General features: G+C 40.0%; 1 protein-coding gene across 1 annotated transcript; it reads right to left on the reverse strand.

Annotated features, from left to right (window-relative positions):
- Positions 1-6,936: 6,936 nt before the first annotated feature.
- On the reverse strand, positions 6,937-9,461 carry UTP3 (UTP3 small subunit processome component). The gene has a single exon (XM_043906545.1). The coding sequence runs from the start codon at positions 8,423-8,425 to the stop codon at positions 7,001-7,003; it is 1,425 nt and encodes a 474-aa protein (XP_043762480.1). The 5' UTR covers positions 8,426-9,461; the 3' UTR covers positions 6,937-7,000.
- Between the last annotated feature and the right edge of the window lie 15,227 nt (positions 9,462-24,688).

Genomic DNA, 24,688 nt, shown 5'->3' on the forward strand with positions numbered 1-24,688 from the left:
CTGATCTTGTTTTTTTTTTTTGCCTTGTAGTAAAGCTTGTGGAATTCAGTTCCCCGACCAGGGGTTGAACCCAGGCTGTGGCAGTGAAGGCTCCAAATCCTAACCGCTGGACACCAGGGAGCTCCCTACATTTCCTGATCTCAGAGAAGTGGCCTTCTGTAACAGAAGCCCTGTGAAGTCCAACAGCATGCTCCCCGCTGGTCACCGGCGTGCTCTAGCGGTGCCCGCTCCACGTGGACTGTGTCTGCCTTTCTTTTGTGGCAAATGACTCCTGCGTGTGTACGGTTGGAGGGGCTGGCCCCCGGCCCATTCGGCTGCAAGGCTGTGTCTTGTGCTGTGGCCTACTGTAAGGCAGGACTGGGTCTCTGGTGCTAGAGGGAGGATTCCAAAGTTGAACTTAACAGCACCGATGTTATCACAGTAGAACAAGCTCCCCGAATGGTTGCTGCCAGTGTCTCTATCTCAAAGGGAAGTCCCAGTTGCCTCCTGCCTCACCAAGGTTTGATCCTCACTAACTGGGTTTGATCCAGGTTCATTTCAGACTACTGCCTCTGTGCTGGGACTTGGAACATGTGAAATACTGCACATGCCCTTTAACAGTCCAGTCTGTTTCCTTTAAGCCTCTGGCTCTACTGAACATAAGCCCCGCTGGTTTTCAAAGCCAGACGTGCTGGAGAGCTTGATGCGAGGCTCAGACTCCTCACTCTTTGGGGAAAGACCTCTATGATTAAAATATTCCTCCTTTGTGGGTCACCAGACCCAGGGGATGTGGGTCCTGACTATATTGCGTCTCTACCCTTCCTGTCTCATTGTGGCTCCTTCTTTATATCTTTAGTTGTGGGAAATCTCCTCTGCTAATCTTAAGGTTGTTCTCATAGGTCACTACTCTTTAAGTAGTTGTAACTTTCCTGTGTCTTGGAGGTGACATCAGGGTCTTCCCACTTGTACCAACTGGCCACCCCTCTTATAAGCACTACTCTGAATGCAATACTCTTATTGAGTACAATGTACTCCAAAGAAATATATTTCTCTTAAGCAATATATTTGTGTGTCACGCAGTTATGTCCAACTCTTGACCCCATTGATTCATGACCCCATTGCCTATATCCCACCAGGTTCCTCTGTCCATTGAATTTTTTGGGCAAGAATACTGGAGTGGGTTGCCTCCTCCAGAGGGTTTCCTCCTCCAGGGGATCTTCCCAACCCAGGGATCAAACCTGCATCTCCTGCACTGGTGGGCAGATTCTTTACCACTGTGCCACTTGGAAAACCCAAGCAATATATTTAATCAAGATCAAACAAGGGCCCTTTTCTTTGGGTGGTAGATATATGGATGTATGTTTCCATTTTTCTACTTTTCTGCATTTTTAAGAAGTCTAAAATGAATATATTACTTTTATAATAGAAAATAAAATGTTGAATGACTTTTATTAATAGATTGATAATTATATCTTTTTAATGATCTATTCACAGCAAAATTGTGTTGAGTATACTGTGGAACTCAAGAGGCACCCTAGAGGAGCTTATCGTTATTTTGTGTCTATTTAGGTTTTCAATATCTTAATAGAATTGCTGAAACTACTTGGCTACTTGCTTTTGCTGACCTTTGTTATTTTGCTTTGTGGCTTTTCCCACATTGTTCCAATTTTCATTCTTTTTTCAAATTTCCTTCTAAATTTCTCTCAAATCTTTCCTTTAATCTGTCCACTTTGTTTTAATTGAAATTTTCATCTCTTCTTGCCTGTGTTATCGCAAAGGACTCCTAGCTGGTTTTCATCCCTCTATTTTTAATCTAACTCCATTGGTCTACAGCAGTTAGAATGAGTAATTTACTTTTCTGAAGGTTGATCTAATTATGTTGGACTAATTCTTGAAAATCTTGGTTGACTTCTCTATATTATCTAAGGAATATTACCTAAGCTCCTTAAGATAATTCCTGATCTAACCCTCCCCCACTTTTCCAATATTATCTTCCTACCCTTGCATCTGGCACTAGTGGTAAAGAACCCGCCTGCCAATGCAGGAGATACAAGAGGCACAGGTTCTATCCCTGGGTTGGGAAGATCTCCTGGAGGAGGGCATGGCAACCCACTTCAGTATTCTTGCCTGCAAAATCCCATAGACAGAGGAGCCTGGCAGACGTCCATAGGGTCGCAAGGAGTCCGACAAGACTGAAGCAATTTAGCACACACCTACCCTTGTCTCACCCTTGCCTCTGGAAAAACGTTTAACTTGTTTGACATTCCTTATATTGCCACACTCACTCTTCCCTCACAATTTTACACAGATCTTCCCTGCCCTCTGTAAGTAGAGGTACATGTTTCTTTTGAGATCCCAGTGTATGCAGTTAATGGCTGTCCCATAGGGCAGTTAATGGCTCTAAATGTATTATATATCTCTTTCAGCAATGTATCTACTCCCAAAGTTGACATCTTCTAGTTTTTCCTTTTCACTGTGCGCAAAATTTACTTTTAAAAAATAGTTCTCATGTCCCTACCTCCTTTCCCCACCCCCTTTTTCAATTAACAATTTTCTTTTTTATTAACATTTCCTCTTTCTAAAATCCTACCAAAATTTGATTCTGTGGCCATCAGAGACCTTGAATAGATGTGATTCAGAAAATTTGGACTGAATATGAAACTTAAGGTATAAACATTCATTTTGGCTGCAGTTTCTTTTTGTGCATGTTTAAGCATGATATGATTAGAAATGTAAGTGAAAGTTAAAAGTCACTCAGTCATGTCCGACTCTTTGTGACCCCATGGACTATATAGTCCACGGAATTCTCCAGGCCAGAATACTGGAGTGAGTAGTTGTTCCTTTCTCCAGGGGATCTTCCCAACCCAGGTCTCCCACATTACTGGCAGATTCTTTACCAGCTGAGCCATCAGGGAAGCCCCCAAGAAACATAAGTACTGTATGTTTAAAAGAGCTTGCTTAATAAATATGAAGAATTTTAGAAGCTAATAAAATTTTGTTCAGTCTTCTACTTTTAGTATACACACACACACATACATACAGGGGCCATATAACGCAATGCTTAAAGGTAAAAGGAACAGTCCTCTCAAGTTTCCCATGAGGTCCAAGGATTTCTAGCTTCAGGGAGTCCAGGAGCCCAGTGACATGGTATGTAAAATGTTGTGATTATATTCTAGGGAAGAAAAAATCTGACTCCATATTGGTGTTTCTTTTACTTTAGCCTTTGTAGTCTATTGCTTTTGCTACAAGAATGTTGCCTATAGTCTGAAATAAACAGGATAGCCCACTCTCAAGTTTCTGACCTTTAAAAATGTAACACTTTTCTATTCATATATTGCAAGGGAAAGAGCCAGACAGATCTCCAGATTTTTATCTGCTTACATCTATGATTGACCTCTGAATCATACATACCTGGAATAGCCTCAGCCCAGCCCAACTAATGTCTTCCCAGGTGGTGCTAGTGGTAAAGAACCCACCGGCCAGTGCAGGAGACCTAAGAGATGCGGGTTCAATTTCTGGGTCAGAAAGATCCCCTGGAGGAGGGCATGGTCATCCACTCCAGTATTCTTGCCTGGAAAATCCCTGGAGCCTGGCCCATACGGTTGCTAAGAGTCGGACACAACTTAAGCGACTTAGCACATTCACATAGAGGTAAAATCTGCAGAACAGAGAATAACATTTGCCTTTCTACGTATGTGCTTGTGTGCTCAGTCGTGTTGCTTTTGCGACCCCATGGACTGCCGCCTGCCAGGCTCCTCTGTCCATGGAATTTTCCAGGCAAGAATACTGGAGCGGATTGTCGTTTCCTGACGGGAATCTTCCTGACCCAGGGATCGAACCCAGGTCTCCAATCTCTTGCACTGGCAGGCAGATTCTTTACCAGTGAGCCACTTGGGAAGCCCCTAAGTGCTTTAAGCTTCCCTTGTGGCTCAGCTGGTAAAGAGTGCCTGCAATGCGGTTGGGATGATCCCCTGGAGAAGGGAAAGGCTTTAAGTACACCAATTTTTAAAGTGTTTTAAATACACTAATTCACTTTACCCTAATAACTATGAAGTACGTACTACTGCTACTACCACCCCCAGTTTAGATGAAAAGACTGAGAGAGAGAGAGTCCAAGTAACTTGCCCCAAGTCCCAGGTACTAACTAGTGAAACTGGAGGAGGAGTCTGGGTAAAGCCTGCTCTCGAATTAGAAAAACCACTTTCCCCCTGTATATATCTCCTTTACTGTCACACTATGATCATTCGTAACACTTCTGACACCGTGTTTCCCCACCAAGTCATTCTCTGCAACACCAGCTGGAGGTAGCATCAGATCCCATAGGTTAAGGCCACAGTCCCACAAGACTGCCCCTTCCCCACTTCAGACGCCAGTCACAAGCCCAGCTTGCTACCTGTGCTTCTTTTAGTCTGTGAGTGCATGCCAAGTTGCTTCAGTCATGTCTGACTCTTTGTGACAATATGGACCATAGCCCACCAGGCTCCTCTGTCCATGGGATTCTCCAGGCAAGAATACTGGAGTGGGTTGCCATGCCCTCCTCCAGGGGATCTTCCTGACCCAGACCCAGGGATTGAACCCATGGCTCTTTAACATCTTCTGCATTGGCAGGCGGGTTCTTTATCACTAGTGCCATCTGGGAAGTCTGAGGTCCCCACAATTCCCTCCTTGGGTTTGATTCATTTGCTAGAGTGGCTCACAGAACTCAGGGAAACACTTAATGTTTACACATTACTAAAGGACAAGATCTGGAGGAGGAAATGGCAACCCACTCCAGTATTCTTGCCTAGAAAATTCCATGGAAAGAGGAGCCTCACAGGCTACAGTCCTTGGGGTCACAAAGAGTCAGCCAAGGCTGAACATGCACATGCACACTCACACAAAGAACATGATAAATACAGACGAACAGCTGGATAAATAAGTACATATGGTAAAGACTGGGAGGATCCCCTTTACAGGAGTTTCTGTCCCCATAAAGTTGGGTACCTCACCCTCTCAGTATGAAGATGTGTTCACCATCCTGAAATGTCCCCAGACCTCCTATTATTGGGACTTTGTGGAGGCTTCTTCACATAGACGTGACCAATTAATAAACTTCATTTCTAGCCCCTCTCCCCTCTCTGCAGTATGGAGGTCTGGGGCTGAAAACTGCAAGCTTTTTAATCATGGCTTGGTCTTTCTGGTGATCCGTTCCCATCCAGAAGCTCACCTAGAGGCCTCTCATTGTAACAAATTATATTCCCAGTGCTCCTGTTACTTAGGAACTTAGGAAGGTTTTAGGAATTCTGTGCCAGAAACAAATGCATGTATTTTCCATTATCTAACAGTTCTTAACCAATTACATGTATATACCTATAACTAAGGTAGGTATGGGAGAAGGCAGTGGCACCCCACTCCAGTACCCTTGCATGGAAAATCCCATGGACAGAGGAGCCTGGGGGGCTACACTCCATGGGGTCGCTAAGAGTCAGACAGGACTGAGCAACTTCACTTTCACGCATTGGAGAAGGAAATGGCAACCCACTCCAGTGTTCTTGCCTGGAGAATCCCAGGGACAGGGAAGCCTGGTGGGCTGTTGTCTCTGGGGTCGCAGAGTCGGACACAACTGAAGCGACTTAGCAGCAGCAGCAGCAAGGTAGGTATAATAGTACCATACAGAATAAGAAAATGAGTCAGAAATCAGGTACTTAACTCAAAATCACCCTAGTAACTTAATTCCAAGACCTGTACTTTTTCTACTATATCAGAAAAGGAAATACAGGATAGGGCTCTTAATCCAGAAAGGCTAGAATGAAATCCCTGTTCTTCCACTTAATAGCTACATGACCTTGAGAAAGTTACTTCTCTTTGCTAGTTTCTTCATCTCTAAAGTATGGATACTAGAAGTTACTACATGACTTGTGAGGAATAAGGAGATAAATGCTTACAAAAGTATCTTCACAATATAAACTTTTACTTCCAATTTTCCTCTTTTATTTATAGTAATTTGGCACATGTGCTACCCTGGCAGCAGCTGAAAGCCGGAGGTTAAAAGAATGAAGGCTCAAGTTAAGCCAGCTTGGGTCCAAATCCCAAACACAATATCCTTTAGAAAGTTAATCTGGAATTTTGGCATCCTCATCCCTGATTCAAGTCTTTTAATAAATATTAACCATTGACATCTCTGCATTTCTAGCAGCTAGCACATTTAATGCATAAACTGTTAAGAGGTCCTTTGTGCTCCTTCACTAGTCTTCTCATTTTCTCCCTGGCATCATCCTAAGAATTTTTAAGTTCACCACGTCATCATCTTTCCCCTACTGTAAAGATCAGAATAATTAATATATATAAATATATATATATATATATATAATTTTGAAGTTACCACTTACTCAGTAGTAATCTTATCAGATTTTCTGCAAGTGCAAAGTACAAAGACCAATCAACAGTATGGAAGGAGAAATGGAATTTTTATCTTACCACATTAAGCATTATGAAAAAATATTCACTATTAATGTAATTAAGGCATATCTCTATTTTCAACCAAATTCCCCTTCTTTCCTAAGCTTTTACCACAATAAAATTTACAAAAATACTTAACATTAAACCCATTATTAGTAAGTTTCCTGCTCAAGAATTATACTTTAGGCAGTAAACATCAAAACTACTTTATATCCTAGCTTACAAATAAGATGACTACCAAAGCTGCATTCTCTTCACATTACATGAAAAATTACAAAAGTCTGTTGGGCCACAACTAGCTATGTAATTTCCCCAGGCTACTGTTTGACAGAATAGTGGAGAACTTTTTTCCATCACCACCTCATTTCCCACACACCTTCATACTGTTCCCACAGTTCTCTGTATGACCTGATTACAAATTAAAACACAAATAAATTGAGCAATAACCCAAGCTAATTTTCCTATTGTCAGAATTTTTAACATTTAAGGCTAAACATTAGGTATTAATACACTCTCATCACCAGTTAAAAATAAATTTATTGATCCAAGATTATTGCCAAAAGACTTAAGCTAAGCAAAAACTTTACTTAAGCTTAATGCTCTTTTTAACTCCTGCACGAATGCCAGAAAGTTCACCAGTATAACGTTGCTCTTCCCTACGAACTTCACGAACCTGGCCTCTTCTGCGAATTTTGGCTTTTCTGAACTTCTCCCGGTGTTTCACTCTGGGATTCCGATCAATCTTCTTTCTCCTAGGTGTAAGTCCCCTATTTTTAGCAATCTGATAAGTAATGGCTCTCTTTGCATTTTGATCTTCAAGAGCCTTTTCTTCGGTACTATTTTCTTCTTTCTTTCTCTTTAATTTTTGTTTCTCTTCCATTTCTTTATAGTATTTCAGTGCCGCTTCTTCATCAAAATCAGAATCATCAGAAAGGTCTGTAACAGCTAAGGCAGCAGCAGAAGTCTCTGAAACTGATTTTGGCTTGGCCTTCATGGATTTTGCTTTTAAATACAGTTCTTTCTTTCCAGCACCACCTTTAAGTGTGAGCAGATGACGGATTTCAGAGGACAGCTTCTGATCCACAACCGACAACTTGTTGATCAAATTTCGGTAGGTAACAAGCCTTTCAATGACAGGATGTCCATGTGCAGGGACTCTCCTAGCTTTCAGGATCAGATAAAAACTAATGTTGGAGCAGTAGTTCAAATAGAGATTGTATTTGGTCCTCAGGTATTGGCTTCCTTTTCCCGGGGGGATGATCTTTTGCTCCACTAACTGTATCAGTGGCTCCAGCTCATCCTTCATCTCTGTCAACTTCACTTTCAAGTCGTCTATCAGCTCCAAGAGCTCTGGAGATTCCTTTCGCAGCATTTTCAGCTTCTCTTTCACGGAAACTTTCGCCAAATCCTTCACGACACGTGTCTCAGCCTCATTTACCTGAGGTACTGGTTTTGCAAAAGCCTCCACCCAGGTAACTCCAAAATCGTCCTCTTGCAGGGCTTGGGCTAAGCGCCGCTGAATGAGCTGTGCCTCCTCCTCCTCCTCTCTCTCCTCTTCCTCTACTTCTTGTTGAGTCTGCCGGCCTCGGGACTTGGAGCCATAGTCCGTGTCGTAGTAAAGTTTTTTCCTCTGACCCCACGACAAACTGGGATCCACAGAAGCCTCAGTCTCACTCTGCACGGAGCTCCCACCATCATCATCGTCACCCTCCTCACTTTCTTCATCTTCATCGTCCTCATCAGCAACATCTAGGGCAAGCACCTCCTCCTCCTCATCGCCATCGTCCTCGTCCCCACTCTCTATTTCGCTCCAGCCTTTAGCCAAGGCGGCCCGATATCGGGCCTCATGGAAATCATCTACCTTATCCTGGTAGTAGCTCGAGTCCCCCGGTGAGGGTGGAGATTCTAAGTCCTCTCCATTTTCGTCCGCTGGGCCGCGACTTGCCTTCGCTCGCACAGCTGCCCACTTGGCCGCTCCGCGCGCGCGCCGCCCGGATCTTCCCACCATAGTTCGCGGTCTCTGCTTCTACACCGACGTCAGGCTTTCAGCCACCTCCGACCTCTGCGCACGAGCCACGCGCTCCAACAACACGCCGCTGTGACAGCCACGCGACCTCTCACCACGCTCGTCTTGCCGGCGCCCCAGTCGGATGCGGCAGTTTCATCTCCTTCCGGTCCTAGGATGCTCTCCGTGGAGCTTTTGAACGAGGACTTCCGGTTGGTCCTTCAGGCCTTTCCGTGTGGGAACAGTAGGTAACGAAGTTTGGTTCCGGGGACCTTTTTGGTCCTGTTCTTACTCTCGCGAGCCTGGGCGTGGCTAGGGTGTAACCGCGAGGTGAAGTAGCAGTGACCGTTAGAGGGCGCTTTACCTCTACGCCTAGGAGAGGCAGTCGTGCGGTGCGGTGAGTTGTCTTGCTCCTGTCCGGACGTCACCGGCCCGGAGCCGAGTGCAGGTGTATAAGATTTTCTTGTTTACTGAAATTTTGCCTTCGCCTATCCGTCAGGAAGTTAATCAGATTGTTTTTGTCTACGCAACGTCCAATACGACCTTTCTGGGCACGGTAGGCGGAGGTGGCGGCGGCGCCGCGGCTGACTGGAGCATCCGCGTGCGGGCGCCGGGAAGGGCGCAGGCCTCCGGCGGGTGGCAGCTCGCCTCCAGCCCCTCGCCCACAGGGCTCGGTGACTTCAGGAGATTGGAGTCCCCGAGGAGTTTCCGAGGGGTGGTGACGGTGGGGAGGCAGAGCTGCGCTCTGCAGTCTGACTGTTTCCGAGGAACTCAAGTTGCCTGCAGGAGGCGCTGCGATTTCTCTTCCTTCTAGTGGAAGACGTTCATTCTTCAGGGTGTTTTGGAAATGACACATGTTAACCCTCAGGAGCGGGCCCTTTATAAATTCTTCAGCCCTTAATAAGCACGAGGCAGCGTGTTAAGCTCTGGAAGAACGATGATGGGCAAGAACAGACGCTGTTCTCGCAATGGTGGAACAGGTGGTTTAGTTAAACCAAATCATCACGCGAAACGTGCCGGATCATAAGTGGGATGAGTACTGTGAACACTTATCCTGTGTTTCCCAGCCTTCAGCTGCTGAGGACACTCAACGTGCCTTTCACATCGCTGTCTTTTTGTACACGCCATCCAGCCCCCTTACTAAGAAGAGTTTAGTGCTCTCGGCCAAATTTGAGAAATTCTGCTGTAATGAAGAGACAGTCTAAGCATCACTTGTTGGACTTTTAACTCCCTTACTGCCTTTTTCTCAGCTTTTTTGTATCACGTCGTAGATCTCAACAGAACTATGATATTGCAAGCACGCAGCACAGCGTCTGGCACAGAGTAAGTGTTCAATGAAGATCTGTTTAATGAATAAGTATTGACGTTACAGTACTTGATCATGTGTTGATCTCAGGTGCTAAATAAATGGAGTGAATGAATGATGCCTAAACCTGCGAACATCCCTAAGGGAGATAACCTGAGCTGGAATGGATTTTAGAAATCATTAATCCAGTTCCAGTATCTTCATTGTCTACATGTGGAAACAGAGACTTGGGAAGATTAGGTTAACAAATTTAGCACAGAAACCTGGGCCAGGGCTCCCACACCAGGCCCTCTCACCCAGCTGTTAGCAGTCATTTGCCAGTTCAATGTGAATGAGTTTCAGACCTTTTCCAGAGGGTAGGCTGTACTGGGTGGATGAAAGAAACTAAGAGCTCAGATGAAAGTATTTCAAGAGGAAGAGTGGTAATAAGGGAAAAATTAGTAAGATTTGTCTGCAGAAGTTTTTCTAGGACTAGAAGTGTGAAAGTACTGCCCAACAATCTTAAGAGTAATTCAGGGTTTAAGTTTTCAGACATTACATATGATCAGTTCATATTCACTATATATTTTAGACATTATGCTTCCTTCAAATGTAGATAGTTTAAAGTTCAACTGTAATAAGTTGTTAAAGTTAATGGTGACATACAGGTTCTTTGTAGAAAGTGTGGTCTCATCAGGTTATAAAACATAATACAATTTTTTAGAAAAGTGACATTTTGAACCAAGATATTTTTAAAGTGCTACAAGTTATTATAAGCATTTAAAAACCTGTACAGGATTTTAGGAAGTACAATTTAATGAATAAAAAATGTGTGGGTAAAAGTCTTTATGATCTGATGCTAAGTGCAGAATTCATTTTTGAATGTAGACTTTAATAGATTTTTTTGTCATTCAGCAAATATTAACTGCTTATTAATTGTTGCAGAATGCTATATGATTTAGTAGATTCAAAGGTGAATTAACCATAATCTCTTCTAATGAGCTGGTGATGGACAGGGAGGCCTGTCCTGCTGCAGTCCATGGGGTTGGAGAGTTGGACATGACTGAAGGACTGAACTGAACTGAACTTCTAATGAGGAGCTTCCCAGGTGGCGCTAGTGGTAAAGAATCTGCCTGCCAATGCATGAGCATAAGAGATGAAGATTCAGTCCCTGGGTCGGGAAGATCCCCTGGAGAAGGTAATGGCAACCCACTCTGGTATTCTTGCCTGGAGAATCCCATGGACAGAGGAGCCTGGCAGGCTACAGTCCATGGGTTCCCAAAGAGTCGGACATGACTGAGCAATTACATCATCTTCTAATGAGGTAGAAAAGAAAATATGCATACAGATTATACTAAAATACCAGACAGTATGTGATGTAAACACAGTGCTGTGAGAGATCAGAAGGGTGAGAGATCATTTCTGGATTTTGTTCTGGAAATATTGCTTAAAAGAGTGTGGCATCTAAGCTGAGACTGTAATTATATCCTTGCTTTAAATGTATTAAATTTGTGTTATATCTAAGCTATTTTTTCTGCTCATTTTTATTGCTGATTATTTGAGAATTGTAGTCATACTCAACAAAATGCATATACTGTTATAGAGAAGATAGAAACTTATTTTGGATATTTTTAATGGGAATAGTCACATTGCTCTAATATTTATTTGGTTTATACTATACATTACATTTCTTAACTATATATGAAATATTATAATAATATCCAGGGTATATTCAGAGTGTTGTCTTCTAACATTCTCAGATATTTTTGATGAACAGTTCAGAAGTCAGTTCCTCAATTCCAGCAGCTCCTGTAGTATGAACTTCCATAACCGGATCTTGGAATTATTTGCCATTTAGGTGAGGAAATTGTTTCCTTAAAAATTTGTATCACTGAAAAGACATATTAATGCTTTATTGCATCATAAGGCTTTGCCAATTACAAAGAAAAACGCTGAGTCCTTAGAAAATGAACACATATTAAATAGCATTTAACCATTGTATTTGTGGCAACTGTCATGTATTATCAACTTGAATCTTTGTTACATTATTGTGATGCCTGACTCAGGAGTTTGCAAACTAGACCTAATGAAAGCCAACAGGTTTGGGAGTTTTTGTTGTTGTTGTTTTTTCCTGTAGGAGGTAGGGGTTTATGAATGAAACACTAGGTTTCATATTGGGATACTTCCTTCAGGGCATGAGTTCAAGTTTTTAAAATTCTACCACCAGATTAGCTTAAACTGATCTCACATTCTTGTAGACTACTGCAGCAGTAATAGCTAGCGTTGAGAGTGGTTATTATGTTCCAGTACTAGTATATGCTCTTGACATTCAACCCTATGAAGAAGTACTATGATAATCTCTAATTTAGGATTCAAAGGCACCTGCAGTTTATCTTTCATTAATTAATCTATGACTGTCCTGGGTCTTTGTTGCTGTATGGGGGATTTCTGTAGTTGCTGCTAGCAGGGGCTCCTCTCTAGTTGAAGTGCATGGGCTTAGTTGCTCCGTGGCATGTGGGATCTTCCCAGACCAGGGATTGAACCCATGTCCCCTGCATTGGCAGGTGAATTCTTAACCACTGGACCACCAGGGAAGTCCCAGATGGAATTTAAATGAGGCCTTAAGATGTATTGGTAGAACCAGATTTGAATCCAGACAGTCTGGCTTTGGAATTTCCACGATGTTGTCGCTAACTGCTGTACTGTATTGGCTTTCAAATATTCCCTTAATAGGTCTTTTTACTTCCAGTCTCGGCTGTACATTTGATTCAGCATCATGAGATATGTCTTTCTAGAATGCTGTTAATATTTCCGTCATTCTGTACTCTTGCTCAAAACCTTTCAATGACTCTCGGTTACTATCAAAATAAAGTTCACAACATGCATGGCCCTCTCACAGTTTTGCCTCAAGGCAAGCCTTCCAGCCATACCTTTCACTGAATTCTCTACCACTCTTTATTCTCCAAACATTGCTTTGCAGTCTTCTCCTCTGTTTTTTGCTCTTTTCAGTGTTCCCGTATTTACTTAGGTAAGAAATTTACAGATCACTACAGACATCCTTTTGGCTAACAAATTCCCACATAGATCCATAGTGGGACCTGTATGAGGCTGTTTGAAAAGCTATTATTGAAAGCATGGTGTTGGAGACAACCTGGTTGCTAAAGAGAGATCAGTAAGTATCACGGGTGAGCAGCGTGGAATTCAGGCACATAAAGTAACTATCCTTCTTAGGCTGCTTGGTACAGCCCTGTTATTCCAGTGTGATTGTTCATAGTAACCCTTTTATCATTTAGATGATAAACTATATGGGTATCTTAACTATACAGTAATTGGAAAAAGTGCAAGTTGCTTCGTTGTGTCCAGCTGTTTGTGATCCCATGGACTGTAGCCCACCAGGGTCCTCTGTCCGTGGAATTCTCCAGGCAGGAATACTGGAATGGGTAGCCATTCTCTTCGCCAGGGAATCTTCCCAACCTGGGGATCCGACTGGCGTCTCCCACATGCAGGCAGTTTCTTTGCTGTCTGAGCCACCAGGGAAGCCCCAGTAATGAGAAACTGGGTTATATATACACATAGCAGCATGAACGGGTCTTAAAAACAGTGTGCTTAGGATAAAAGGTAAAAAAATGGAGCATGTAATAAGATATGTGCAACTATACAACAGTACACATTTTATAAGAACATATGCGAACAAAATAATGTACATTAAATACAAAAGAAGGTTGCTTATGGAGGACCAAAGAATGGGATGAAGCTTGAAGACCAGAAGAATTAGGAGAGGCACTTACCATGGACCAATAAGATAATGTTCCTTGAACTGAGGAGGATAATTAACTGTTTGCATCTGAGGTTCAATTAAAAATAAATCAGCAGACAAAAAATGACTAAACATCTCTAACTTTTAAAGTCCTTTAAAAACTTCCCAACATCTATAGACTCGAGCTATGACCTGACTCCTGCATACCTCTTAAACTATGTCACTGCTACCATACGTGGCATAGCCTTGCATGTATATATACTATGTGTAATATATGTAAATATTAGGCTAAGAGCGAAAATCTTTATTGTATAGCAAATGAGGGTTGACTAAAAAAGCTTTATGTGGATTGTGTTTCAAAAACCTTTATCATCAGAGCTGTAATTATCATTGTATCATTAGTTAATATAAAAATAATTGTATCTACAAGATTCCTCATTAACCTGGTGCAGGCTATGATCTTTCTTGCCGCCTTTCCTTCATTATACATATTGTTTTCTTCTGTGCTTTCTAGAGAAGTCTTACTCATCATCTAAGACGACTGTCTTTTTTTTTTTTTTTTGCTGTGCCATGCAGGATCTTAGTTGCCTGGCTAGGGATGGAACTTGTGTTCTCTGTAGTAGAAATGCAGAGTCTTAACCACTGGATCCCTAGGGAAGTCAAAGATTGATTTTAAATATCACCTTAAAAGCCTTTTGTGTCTCCTCAGGCAGGATGAAGAACTTTCTCTTTTTTCATTTCCATGCTTCATATCTTTATTTATACTTACTTCTTTCCCTCCATTAAGTGTATGAGCTATGTTAAGTCTGGATCAAGTTGTTATTTTTTAAATCTTTAGAATCTACGTGAGTATTTGAGAAAATATGTTTCTAAACACAATGTCAGCATACTAAATAGTAGCCTTTAACAATGACTTGCAGTGTCTTTTGAACTGCTCCGGTCATCAGCACAGGTTTTTGTTTTTTTTTTTAAGTAACATTTAGAAAATGAAATATTTGATATATGCCTTTTGTGAACTTAAGCTAATAATTCAACACATATTTACTTTTTATCCTGGTGTCACAGACTAAGTTATGGTGACTAAATTTGTCAGAGGTAGTTTTGATTTGGTTTTTTTTTAGTGCTCAGAATAGTAGTAATAGTAAAAAGAATTTGATATGAAGGGGATAATGGGAAAATGTATTCTTGGTAATTTAATATACTCACAGAAACTCCTTGAACTATTTTTTGAGTACAAAAAAAGAAGGATTATTTTTAGGTGTAAGAAAGAAAATAGAAAAGGTGAAGCATAGTTGCCATCTGCTTTCATTTCTGTGGGAAACCACTTACTCTGAAACCAGTAGGTTATAGATTCTTTTTGCAACTAAGGTCTGCATCTATTTAAAGACACAGAAATCCTAAAAGTAATTATAGGAGTGAAATACAGAACTTACCCTGAAATATGAGCTAAACATATGAACTATTCTAATTTTTTAATTAAAGATGACTAGGTTTGGTAGTTTTAATTACAAAATGAAGAATTTAATGAAATTGTGACACTGCTTTTCCATCCAAATTCTAATGCTCTGCAATTATTTTCTAAACATTATTTTAATCCCTTTTTATTTTTTCTTGTCATGAGGGATCTTGTAGATACAATTTTTTTATATATATGTATACATACACACAAAATACATATATACACAGAACTATTGATTCAATGATACAGCTTTGATGTTGAAGGTCTTTTAAAACACAATTCATGTAATTTTTTTTTCCTCTTTAGTTGACCCTCATTCTTGAAAGTGTAAGGCTCTGGCTGTTAACTTAATAGTCATGGCCTGCCTTTATCTGACCCCAATTCTTATTTTTCTAGCTGCTGTCCTACTACTTTCATTGAAGAACTTTACATTCTAGTCAAACTAATACGCACATTGTTCTTTTTCGCTTTTTGAGATTTCTTTCCCTTGGCCTTTGCTTATGCTGCCCCACATCTCAATTTTTAGATGACCTACAAGGCCCAGCTAAAAATCATATCATCTCAGGGCTTCTCTCTGATACACTTCCTTCCATTGACATCTAGTAGCCCTTTAACTCTTTGTTAGGATTTTTTTTTAATTGAGTGTAATTGATTTTCATTATTGTGTTAGTTTCATGTATTCAGCAAAGTGATTCAGTTTTTTTTCAGTTATTATGTGTTAGTATAAGATACTGAACATAATTCCCTGTACCATACAGTAAATCCTTATTGCTTATCTGTTTTATTTATATAGTCATTTGTGTCTGTTAATCCCATACTCCTCTAATTTGTCCCTTTCTCCCTTTTCTCTTTGGTAACCATAAGTTAGCTTACTATGTCTGGGAGTCTGTTTCTGAATTGTATATAGATTCATTTGTTTTATTTTTCAGATTCCACATACAACTGATATCATATAGTGTTTGTATTTCTCTGACTCACTTCACTGTGTATAACATTCTCTAGCTCCATGTTGCTGCTAATGGCACTATTGCATTCCTTTTTATGGCTGAGTAATATTCTATTCTGTGTGTGTGTGTGTGTGTGTGTGTAAGTGTATATATACACATACTCCAAGGCTTCCCTGGTGGCTCAGATGATAAAGAATCCTGCCTGCAATGCAGGTGACCTGAGTTCCATCTCTGGGTTGGGAAGATCCCCTGGAGAAGGGAATGACTACCCATTCCAGTGTTCTTGCCTGTAGGATTCCATGGACAGAGGAGCCTGGTGGGCTGTAGTCTCTGCGGTTGCAAAAAGTTGGACACGACTGAGCAGACTGACACAATACATACACGTCACATCTTCTTACATCCGTTGTCTGTTGATGGCATTTGGGTTGTTTCCGTGTCTTGGCTATTGTAAATGGTGCTGGTATGAACACTGAGGTGCATGTATGTGGTTTTTTTTTTTTTGCATGTATCTTTTTGAAGAGTGTTCATCTTTTCTGTATGAACGTATGCCCAGGAGTGTGATTGCTGGATCATAAGATACCTCTATTTTTAGTTTTCTTTAGGAACTTCCATACCATTTTCCTTGGTGGTTACACCAATTTGCATTGTCACTTCTAGTGTAAGAGGGTTCTCTTTTCTCCACACCCTCTCCAGCATTTTTTATTTGTAGACTTTTTGAAGGTAGTCATCAAAAAGTAACATCTGCTTGTTACTTTTGAGGTAACATCTGATTGTGCTTTTGATTTGCATTTCTCTAATAATTAGCAATGTTGAAAATCCTTTCATATATCTGTTGGCCATATATCTTTGAAAAAAATGTCTATTTAGGTCCTACTTGGAGATTTTAAAGTATTTTCTCCCTTGTGTTAAGACTTTATATGCATATGTTTTCTCCCTGATATATCACCATTCATCTCTGTAGCTTTTATAATATCTAGTACAGCTACATACACGTAGTAGGTTACCAATAAATAGCTAATCAAATACAGTTAAATTGAGTTCTGTTAAATTTCAGTAAAGTATTAGAAGTTAATAAAAAATAACTTGAGAATTTGAGTTGGAAAATGTGACATTGATCTGTCACATAATATCTTTTTGATATTAAGAGATAAACAGAATTTATGCTAGGATCAAGGGGAAACATTGGAAGATTTTAAACAGGGTAAGATTAGAGAATTGATGGAAAAAGGTGAGATTATAGAGAAGTTAGTGTGATGCTGCTACAGTCATCTCGGTGATGAATTTTAGTGTCTAAACTAGGACCTGGAAATAAAGATATAAAAAAATACACAATTTAACAGCTATTTAAGAGATGGTTTTATAGGACTTAGTGTCTGATTAAGAATGAGGGGGTGAGGAGTTTTAGTAACTCACAGATTTTCTCGTACAGTTGAGTGAATGATGGTACCTTCCACTAAGATAGAAAACTCAGGAGGAAAGAGGTTAGCAGGGGTCAGCAAACAAGGGAAAATAAGTTTTGGACATGCCCTATTTGAGATTGTCTGTGAAGAAGTTTAAGTGTCTAATCTCTTCTGGACAGTACAATATATGGTTTTGAAGCTTGGGAGAAAAATATGAACTAGAGCAAGAGATTTGGGTGTCTTCAACATGAAAAAATACTAAAAACAACAATACATCTTACTAAAGCTTCCATGTGTGCTCAGCTCACATTTTTATCATGCCCAAAAGTTTTAATCCCTGTCTGGACTTGTATTCTCCACTTGGTATTGTCAGTAACATTGAATATTTGGAGTGATACTAATTAAATATCAGGTACTCTGCTAGGCATTTTAAGTACATTATCTTATTTAATTCTTACAATATATCTATAATAAGGGTGCCATTATTATCCTCTTTTCACAGATGCAGCTCAGAGATGTGAAGTAATTTGCTTGAGATTGTCTGATTGGTAGTTAAACCCAAGCCTATCTCATTCTGAAGTTAGTTTTCATAACTATTTTATTATACTGTCTCTTAATCTACATTTTATCTCAATGAAAAACATAGGGTCTAGACACATGTATTTCTGTTTCAATATATCCTGAAAAAACTTGAATCCTCAGATTTATAGACTAAGATTACTCAGAGATATGATATCAATTACAAACAATACAATGGCAGAAAAATGGGAAAATCAGGATGCATCAGCCATATTATATCTCTACTTTGGGGCCTGGGAAAGCATGTTTAGTAGATATATTCATAGTACTGGGAAATATAGTCAAATTATAATTAGAGGATGTCATTCAGAGATTGATCTATTTTTCATTATTTTGCTGTAGGTTTATTCTGTTTTTGTCTTCTGTGATTTTGGTAGAATTGTTTATTTACTGTAAATTGCTTTATTTTGGTTTATTTTTGTTTCCACTAATTGCCGTATCAGAGCATTACTTCACATTGTGATTACTAACTACTGCAATTAATGTTTTATTATACTGTATTTAAAATAACAATGAAATCATCATTTATTTTTCATATAACTGTAAATCACTGATAATATTGTGTTGTTATATTTCGAAACTTGTTTCATGTTGCTTAAGAACAGAATTGAATGAAGATATTTAATAATCAAATATTATATAGTTATCTATACAAAGTCATTACTCTATAAGCATATCTTATTATAATGCTAAATTTACATCCATGTAAACTATTTTCATTTTGCACAGCACACAGCACTGTACTAGGTGCTTAAGGGTAAGTGTGTTGAAACGTATGTAATATATGGTCTCTGGACTCATACTGCTGTATTGAACTTTCATTTCCTCCAGTAGTTATGTTTTCTCTCAACTCCAAATTGTTGACATTTTATTTTTTCCTAGACCATCTGTCAGTCAGTTCAGTTGCTCAGTCGTGTCCAACTCTTTGCGATCCCATGGACTGCAGCATGCCAGGCTTCCCTGTCCATCATCAACTCCCAGAGCTTACCCAAACTCATGTCCATCAAGTCGGTGATGCCATCCAACCATCTCATCCTCTGTCGTTCCCTTCTCCTCCAGCCTTCAATCTTTCCCAGTGTCAGGGTCTTTTCCAATGAGTCATTCTTCATATCAGGTGGCCAAAGTGTTGGAGTTTCAGCTTTAGTATCAGTCCTTCCAATGAATATTCAGGACTGATTTCCTTTAGGATTGACTGGTTGGATCTCCTTGCAGTCCAAGGGACTCTCAAGAGTCTTCTCCAACATCACAGTTCAAAAGCATCAACTCTTTGGCGCTCAGCTTTCTTTATAGTCCAAATCTCATGTCTATACATGACTGCTGGAAAAACCATAGCTTTGACTAGATGGACCTTTGTTGGCAAAGTAATGTCTCTGCTTTTTAATATGCTGTCTAAGTTGGTCATGGTTTTCCTTCCAAGGAGCAAGCATCTTTTAATTTCATGGTTCAGTCACCATCTGCAGTGATTTTGGAGCCCAAGAAAATAAAGTCTCTCACTGTTTCCATTGTTTCCCCATCTATTTGCCATGAAATGATGGGACTGGATGCCATGATCTTAGTTTTCTGAATGTTGAGCTTTAAGCCAACTTTTTCACTCTGCTCTTTCACTTTCATCAAGAGGCTCTTTAGTTCTTCTTCACTTTCTGCCATAAGGGTGGTGTCATCTGCATATCTGAGGTTATTGATATTTCTCCTGGCAGTCTTGATTCCAGTTTGTGTTTCATTCAGCCCAGCGTTTCTCATGATGTGCTCTGCATATAAGTTAAATAAGCAGGGTGACAATATACAGCTTTGAAGTACTCCTTTTCCTATCTGGAACCAGTCTTTTGTTCCATGTCCAGTTCTAACTTCTTGACCTGCGTACAGATTTCTCAAGAGGCAGGTCAGGTGGTCTGGTATTCCCATCTCTTTAAGAATTTTCCACAGTTTGTTGTGATCCACACAGTCAAAGGCTTTGGCGTAGTCAATAAAGCAGAAATAGATATTTTTTTGGAACTCTCTTGCTTTTTTTGATGATCCAGCAGATGTTGGCAATTTGATCTCTGGTTTCTCTGCCTTTTCTAAAACCAGCTTGAACATCTGGAAGTTCACGATTCACATACTGTTGAAGCCTGGCTTGGAGAATTTTGAGCATTACTAGACCATAGTCCTCCCTTTTTTGTCTGACTTCTACTCATCTTTCAATCTCAGCATAGATACTACTTCCTCTGGGAAGCTTTCCTTGACCCTTCCTACCTCTCTCTCAACTTCTGTGCTCCTGTGGCACTTTGTACTTGACATCATGTAAACTTGTTCGATCAATGGTCCTACCTATCTTGTTCACTTGTATCCCTACCATGTAGAGTAGATGCCAAAAGATACTTGTTGAGAGAAAGAATAAATGAATGAACGATCTTTTGAATTAGGGGCCAGGTAGGCAGCATTGTGCTTCCCTGGTGGCTCAGATGGTAAAGCGTCTGCCTGCAATATGGGAGACCCAGGTTCTATCCCTGGGTTGGGAAGATCCCCTGGAGAAGGAAATGGCAACCCACTCCAGTACTGTTGCCTGGAAAATTCCATGGATGGAGAAGCCTGGTAGGCTATGGTTCATGGGTTTGCAAAGAGTTGGACACTACTAAGCGACTTCACATTCTTCTTTCTTTCTTAGGCAGCATTAGCCTTGCAGACCACATGTACATATTTGTTATAATGGCAACTCTATTTCAGTGTCATGGAGAGAAAATACATTTAAAATTTATTTTAAAAATTTAAAATATGTAGTTGTTTCCAATTAAATGGGAAATTATGAGCCAAAAAGATAGCTATATTAATTTCCTAATGGTACTGTAATAAATGTTGGTGCTATAAAAAAGTTATTTGGGAAATAATTATTGCACACCTTTTGGATGAAAGCAGCTTATTTGAAACTCTGAGAGAGATTCAAAAGAATTGTATAATAGTCTTGAAAGAGTGCATGAGATATTTAAAAAATTTTTTTGACTAGATATTCCTCATCATGCATTTATGCTTTCTCCTTGTTATTGAGGAAAACACACTTAGCACAGCATTTACATATGATGTAAAACCTCTGAGTAGAAGAGCTAAAATATGAAAAAATTCATTTTCTCAAACATTTTCCTAACTGAGCCTCTGTAATTCCTTTTGGTGCTGTCTTATATCCTTTTATGGGGAGCCAATTGCTACCGCTCTTTATTAACCCCTCTCTGCATCTAGAAAGTATTAATTTAGTATGAGATAAATTGTACACAAATGAAGAGTGATAACAATGTAAAGTAATATGCCATTTTGTGTAAAATGATAAAAAAATTTATTAGCAATGAAGAAACAGTAATGTAGTGAACAGAATGAGATGACATTAAGCAGGGAAGACATAAAATTAAAGATTTTAAAATTTTCTATGAAGATTGACAGGAAGAAAATCTAAATTTTTGGTAAGGAAAAATAGAGTACAAAAAGATTCTGAAACAGGAAATAGCAAATCGTATATAGGAAAAGGATAGCAGACATATTTGACTAGATCATAGGCCCCCCTGTGAAAATAAATTAGACTTTCCTTAAAGCAGTGAGGGACCAGACCACTGAAGTTAATGGATTAGAAGGAGCATGTTGTTTTGCGGGGTTTCCTGGAAACCTTGTTTATTATTGCAACTCTAAAATTATCATGAAATCTAAACCGTTTTTTTTCAAATGACTTTTTGGAGATAGGCTGTTTGTAAATCAGGACCAGCCCAGAAGATAGTGTGGTGAGGAGGAAGTGCTCTGTATATGGTCAAATATCTGACATGTAGTATCCCAAATAGCAGTTCTGTGAAAAGCAACTGCAGGTGCGAGTTTATTTTAAAACAGACCACATCACAGGTGCAATTCTCTTTGCAAACATTTAACCACAAACTACCTACCACCCTAAAAGTCTACGTGGAAAGCTATTGGGAAAAAAATTTTTGTTTGTTTTAATTTTTAAAAGAGTTGAGAATGAAGTTTTTTACTCATATTTTGAATTCTTTTTAGACTTAGTTTTTGCCTACTGATATCTAAAATATAAATTTTACATATTCTGTGATTGGACAAAGATCAATATTTGAAGAAATTCTGTATGCAAGAACCAAAAAAATGTCAATTAGAAGAAATTCTCCATATAGATATAAAAAAAATACTATTGATGACTTTTGGTTTTGTGGGAAGTAAAGGAGACTGGAAATTAAGAGGCTTACTGCTCCACCACCGTTAGCTTTAGAATGACTAAGATTGATTCAAAAATTCAAAATAGATTCTAAGCTTGAACAATTCAAATAGGAAAAAAGTTACTCATGTAAGGAAGTGTATGATGTCATTACTATGGTTCTCTCCTTCACTTTGCTGTGGCTCCGGGGGCCTTTTTTCTGCTACTTGTCCTGTGCAGGCCAAGCTCTTTCCTATCTCACGCCTTTTGCCTGCTGTTTTCTTTCTTCTTGGGGTAGTGCGTGCCTGAGTTTGTGGAAGGCAGAACAAGGTCTCCTTAAAAATGTGCCTGCCCTAATCCCTAGCACTGGTGAACCTGTTACCCATTACATAGCGTGTGTGCTGTACTCAGTCGCTTCAGTGGTATCTGAAGCTTTGTGATCCTGTGGACTGTAGCCCGCCAGGCTCCTCTGTCTATGGAATTCTCCAGGCAAGAATACTGGAGTGGGTTGTCATGCCCTTCTCCAGAGGATCTTCCTGACCCAGAGATTGAATCTGCTTTTCTTGCCTCTCCTGCGTTGACTGGTGGATTCTTTACCCCTAGTGCCACCTGGGAAGCCCATTACATAGCAGAAGAGACTTTCAAATGTGATTAAAAGTAGGGGCCTTACAATGGGGAGACTATCCTCAATTATCTGGGATAGGCCCAAGATAATCACAGGAAGCCCCTAAAAGTGGAGAACTTCACCTAGCTGGAAGCAGGAAGGATATGGCCAAAGCAGAAGTCAAGAGACATTTTGAAGCACGAGGAGGAGTTGATCCACTGTTGCTAACTTTGAAGATTAAGGAGGCCACCTCTCAGGGAGTGCTGTCAGCATCTAGAAGGTGTGAATGACCTCAGGCTGACAGCAGGCAATGGACTTGAGCTCTAAAAGCGCAAAGGACTGAATTCAGCCAACAACCTGAATGAACTTGGCAGTGGATTGTCTACCAGTACCTCAAGTTAAGAGTTGGGCTGGCTGACCCATAATAGGTTTCCACATTGTGAAACCAGAGCAGAGGAGTTAGCTTACCCAGACTTCTGACTTATAGAACTGTGAGATCGTTCATTTGTGTTTTTTTTTAAGCCACTCAATTTGTGATAATTTGTTAATAGCAGCATAGAAAATTAGTACAGGCTCCTTTTCACTGGACTTCCCTGGTGGTTCAGACGGTAAAGCGTCTGCCTACAATGTGGGAGACCTGGGTTCAATCCCTGGGTCGGGAAGATCTCCTGGAGAAGGAAATGGCAACCCACTTAAGTATTCTTGCCTGGAAAATCCCATGGACGGAGAAGCCTGGTAGGCTACAGTCCATGGGGTCACAAAGAGTCAGACACGACTGAGCAACTTCACTGCACTTCACTCCTTCTCATTTGTTCCTGTTTCATCCTTTGTGACCTTTTCAGAGAGCCCTCTAGAGTGTCTCTTCTAAAGCAGGCTACCTCAGCCCTCCCCCAGATGCTGTCATACCACCGTTGTCCTTCAGTGTCCATGGGGGGTAGTTCCAGGACCCCTTGGGGATACCAAAGTCTGCAGATGCTCAATTCCCTTATGTAAAATGGGACTTAGATGAAGTGGGTCTGTGGATTGCAGATGTGGAACCTGTGGATGCAGACTGTACTTTGGTTATCTGCTTCATTGCATTTATCACAAGCTGTGATTATTTTAGTTATTTTCCTTAGCTGTCTTCTCCACTAGAGTATAATCCCTGGAAGGCAGGGCCAGGTCAGCTGTATTTTAACACCAAGGATGCAGCATACTGGATACATATTACATTGGCAACATACATTTTAAAAAAAATTGTTTTTGGTGTATAGGCATGCCTTGTTTTATCATACTTTGCTTTATAGTGTTTTCTACAAATTAAAGATTTGTGGCCACCCTACATTGAGCAAATCTATTGGTGTCATTTTTCCAATGTTTGCTCATTTTATGTCTTTGTGTCGCATTTCATTAATTCTCTTAGTGTTTCAGACTTTCCACCAGCAAAAAGATTACAACTTGCCGAAGACTCAAATGCTGGTTAGTATTTTTTTTTTAGCACTAAAGTACTACTTAAAAAAAATGTTTTTTGACTGCACCATGCGGCATGTGAGATCTTAGTTCCCTGACTAGCGACCAAGCCTGCATCCCCTGCCTGCAGTAGCAGCTCAGTCTTAACCACTGGACTGCCAGGGAAGTCCCTAAAGTACTTTTAAATTAAGATGAGTACTTTTTTTTTTTTTAAAGACATAATGTTATTGCACACTTAATAGACTAAATTATAGTATAAACATGACTTACATGTACTGGGAAACCAAAGCATTCATGTGACTCACATTTTTGCTGTGGTTTGGGACCAAAGCTGCAATGTCTCTGAAGCATGCCTATAATAGTAAATGAAGTAATTCCAGTGCAGTAGTAGAGAATTTGTGACAAACCATAATATATCAACATGATGGAATATTTCATAACTACTTCAAAGGTTAACATGTATATCAGTTTTTTGGAAATTGGTATATGAAATCTACAAGTGACAAAGAGGTACATAAAATAGTTTGCACAAATGTATGTTCATGTAAAAGTGAGTTCATATAAGCTTTTAAAAATTAGAAGTTAATTTTGGAAATAAAGTTTAGTGTTCTTAATTCTGTCCTTAATTCT

Source organism: Cervus elaphus, chromosome 6 (assembly GCF_910594005.1).
Source record: "Cervus elaphus chromosome 6, mCerEla1.1, whole genome shotgun sequence".
Taxonomy (NCBI): Eukaryota; Metazoa; Chordata; class Mammalia; order Artiodactyla; family Cervidae; genus Cervus; species Cervus elaphus.

Bases quoted from the DNA above. Each gene is read 5' to 3' on its own strand.
- UTP3 (XM_043906545.1), bottom strand. From the start codon at position 8,425: ATGGTGGGAAGATCCGGGCGGCGCGCGCGCGGAGCGGCCAAGTGGGCA.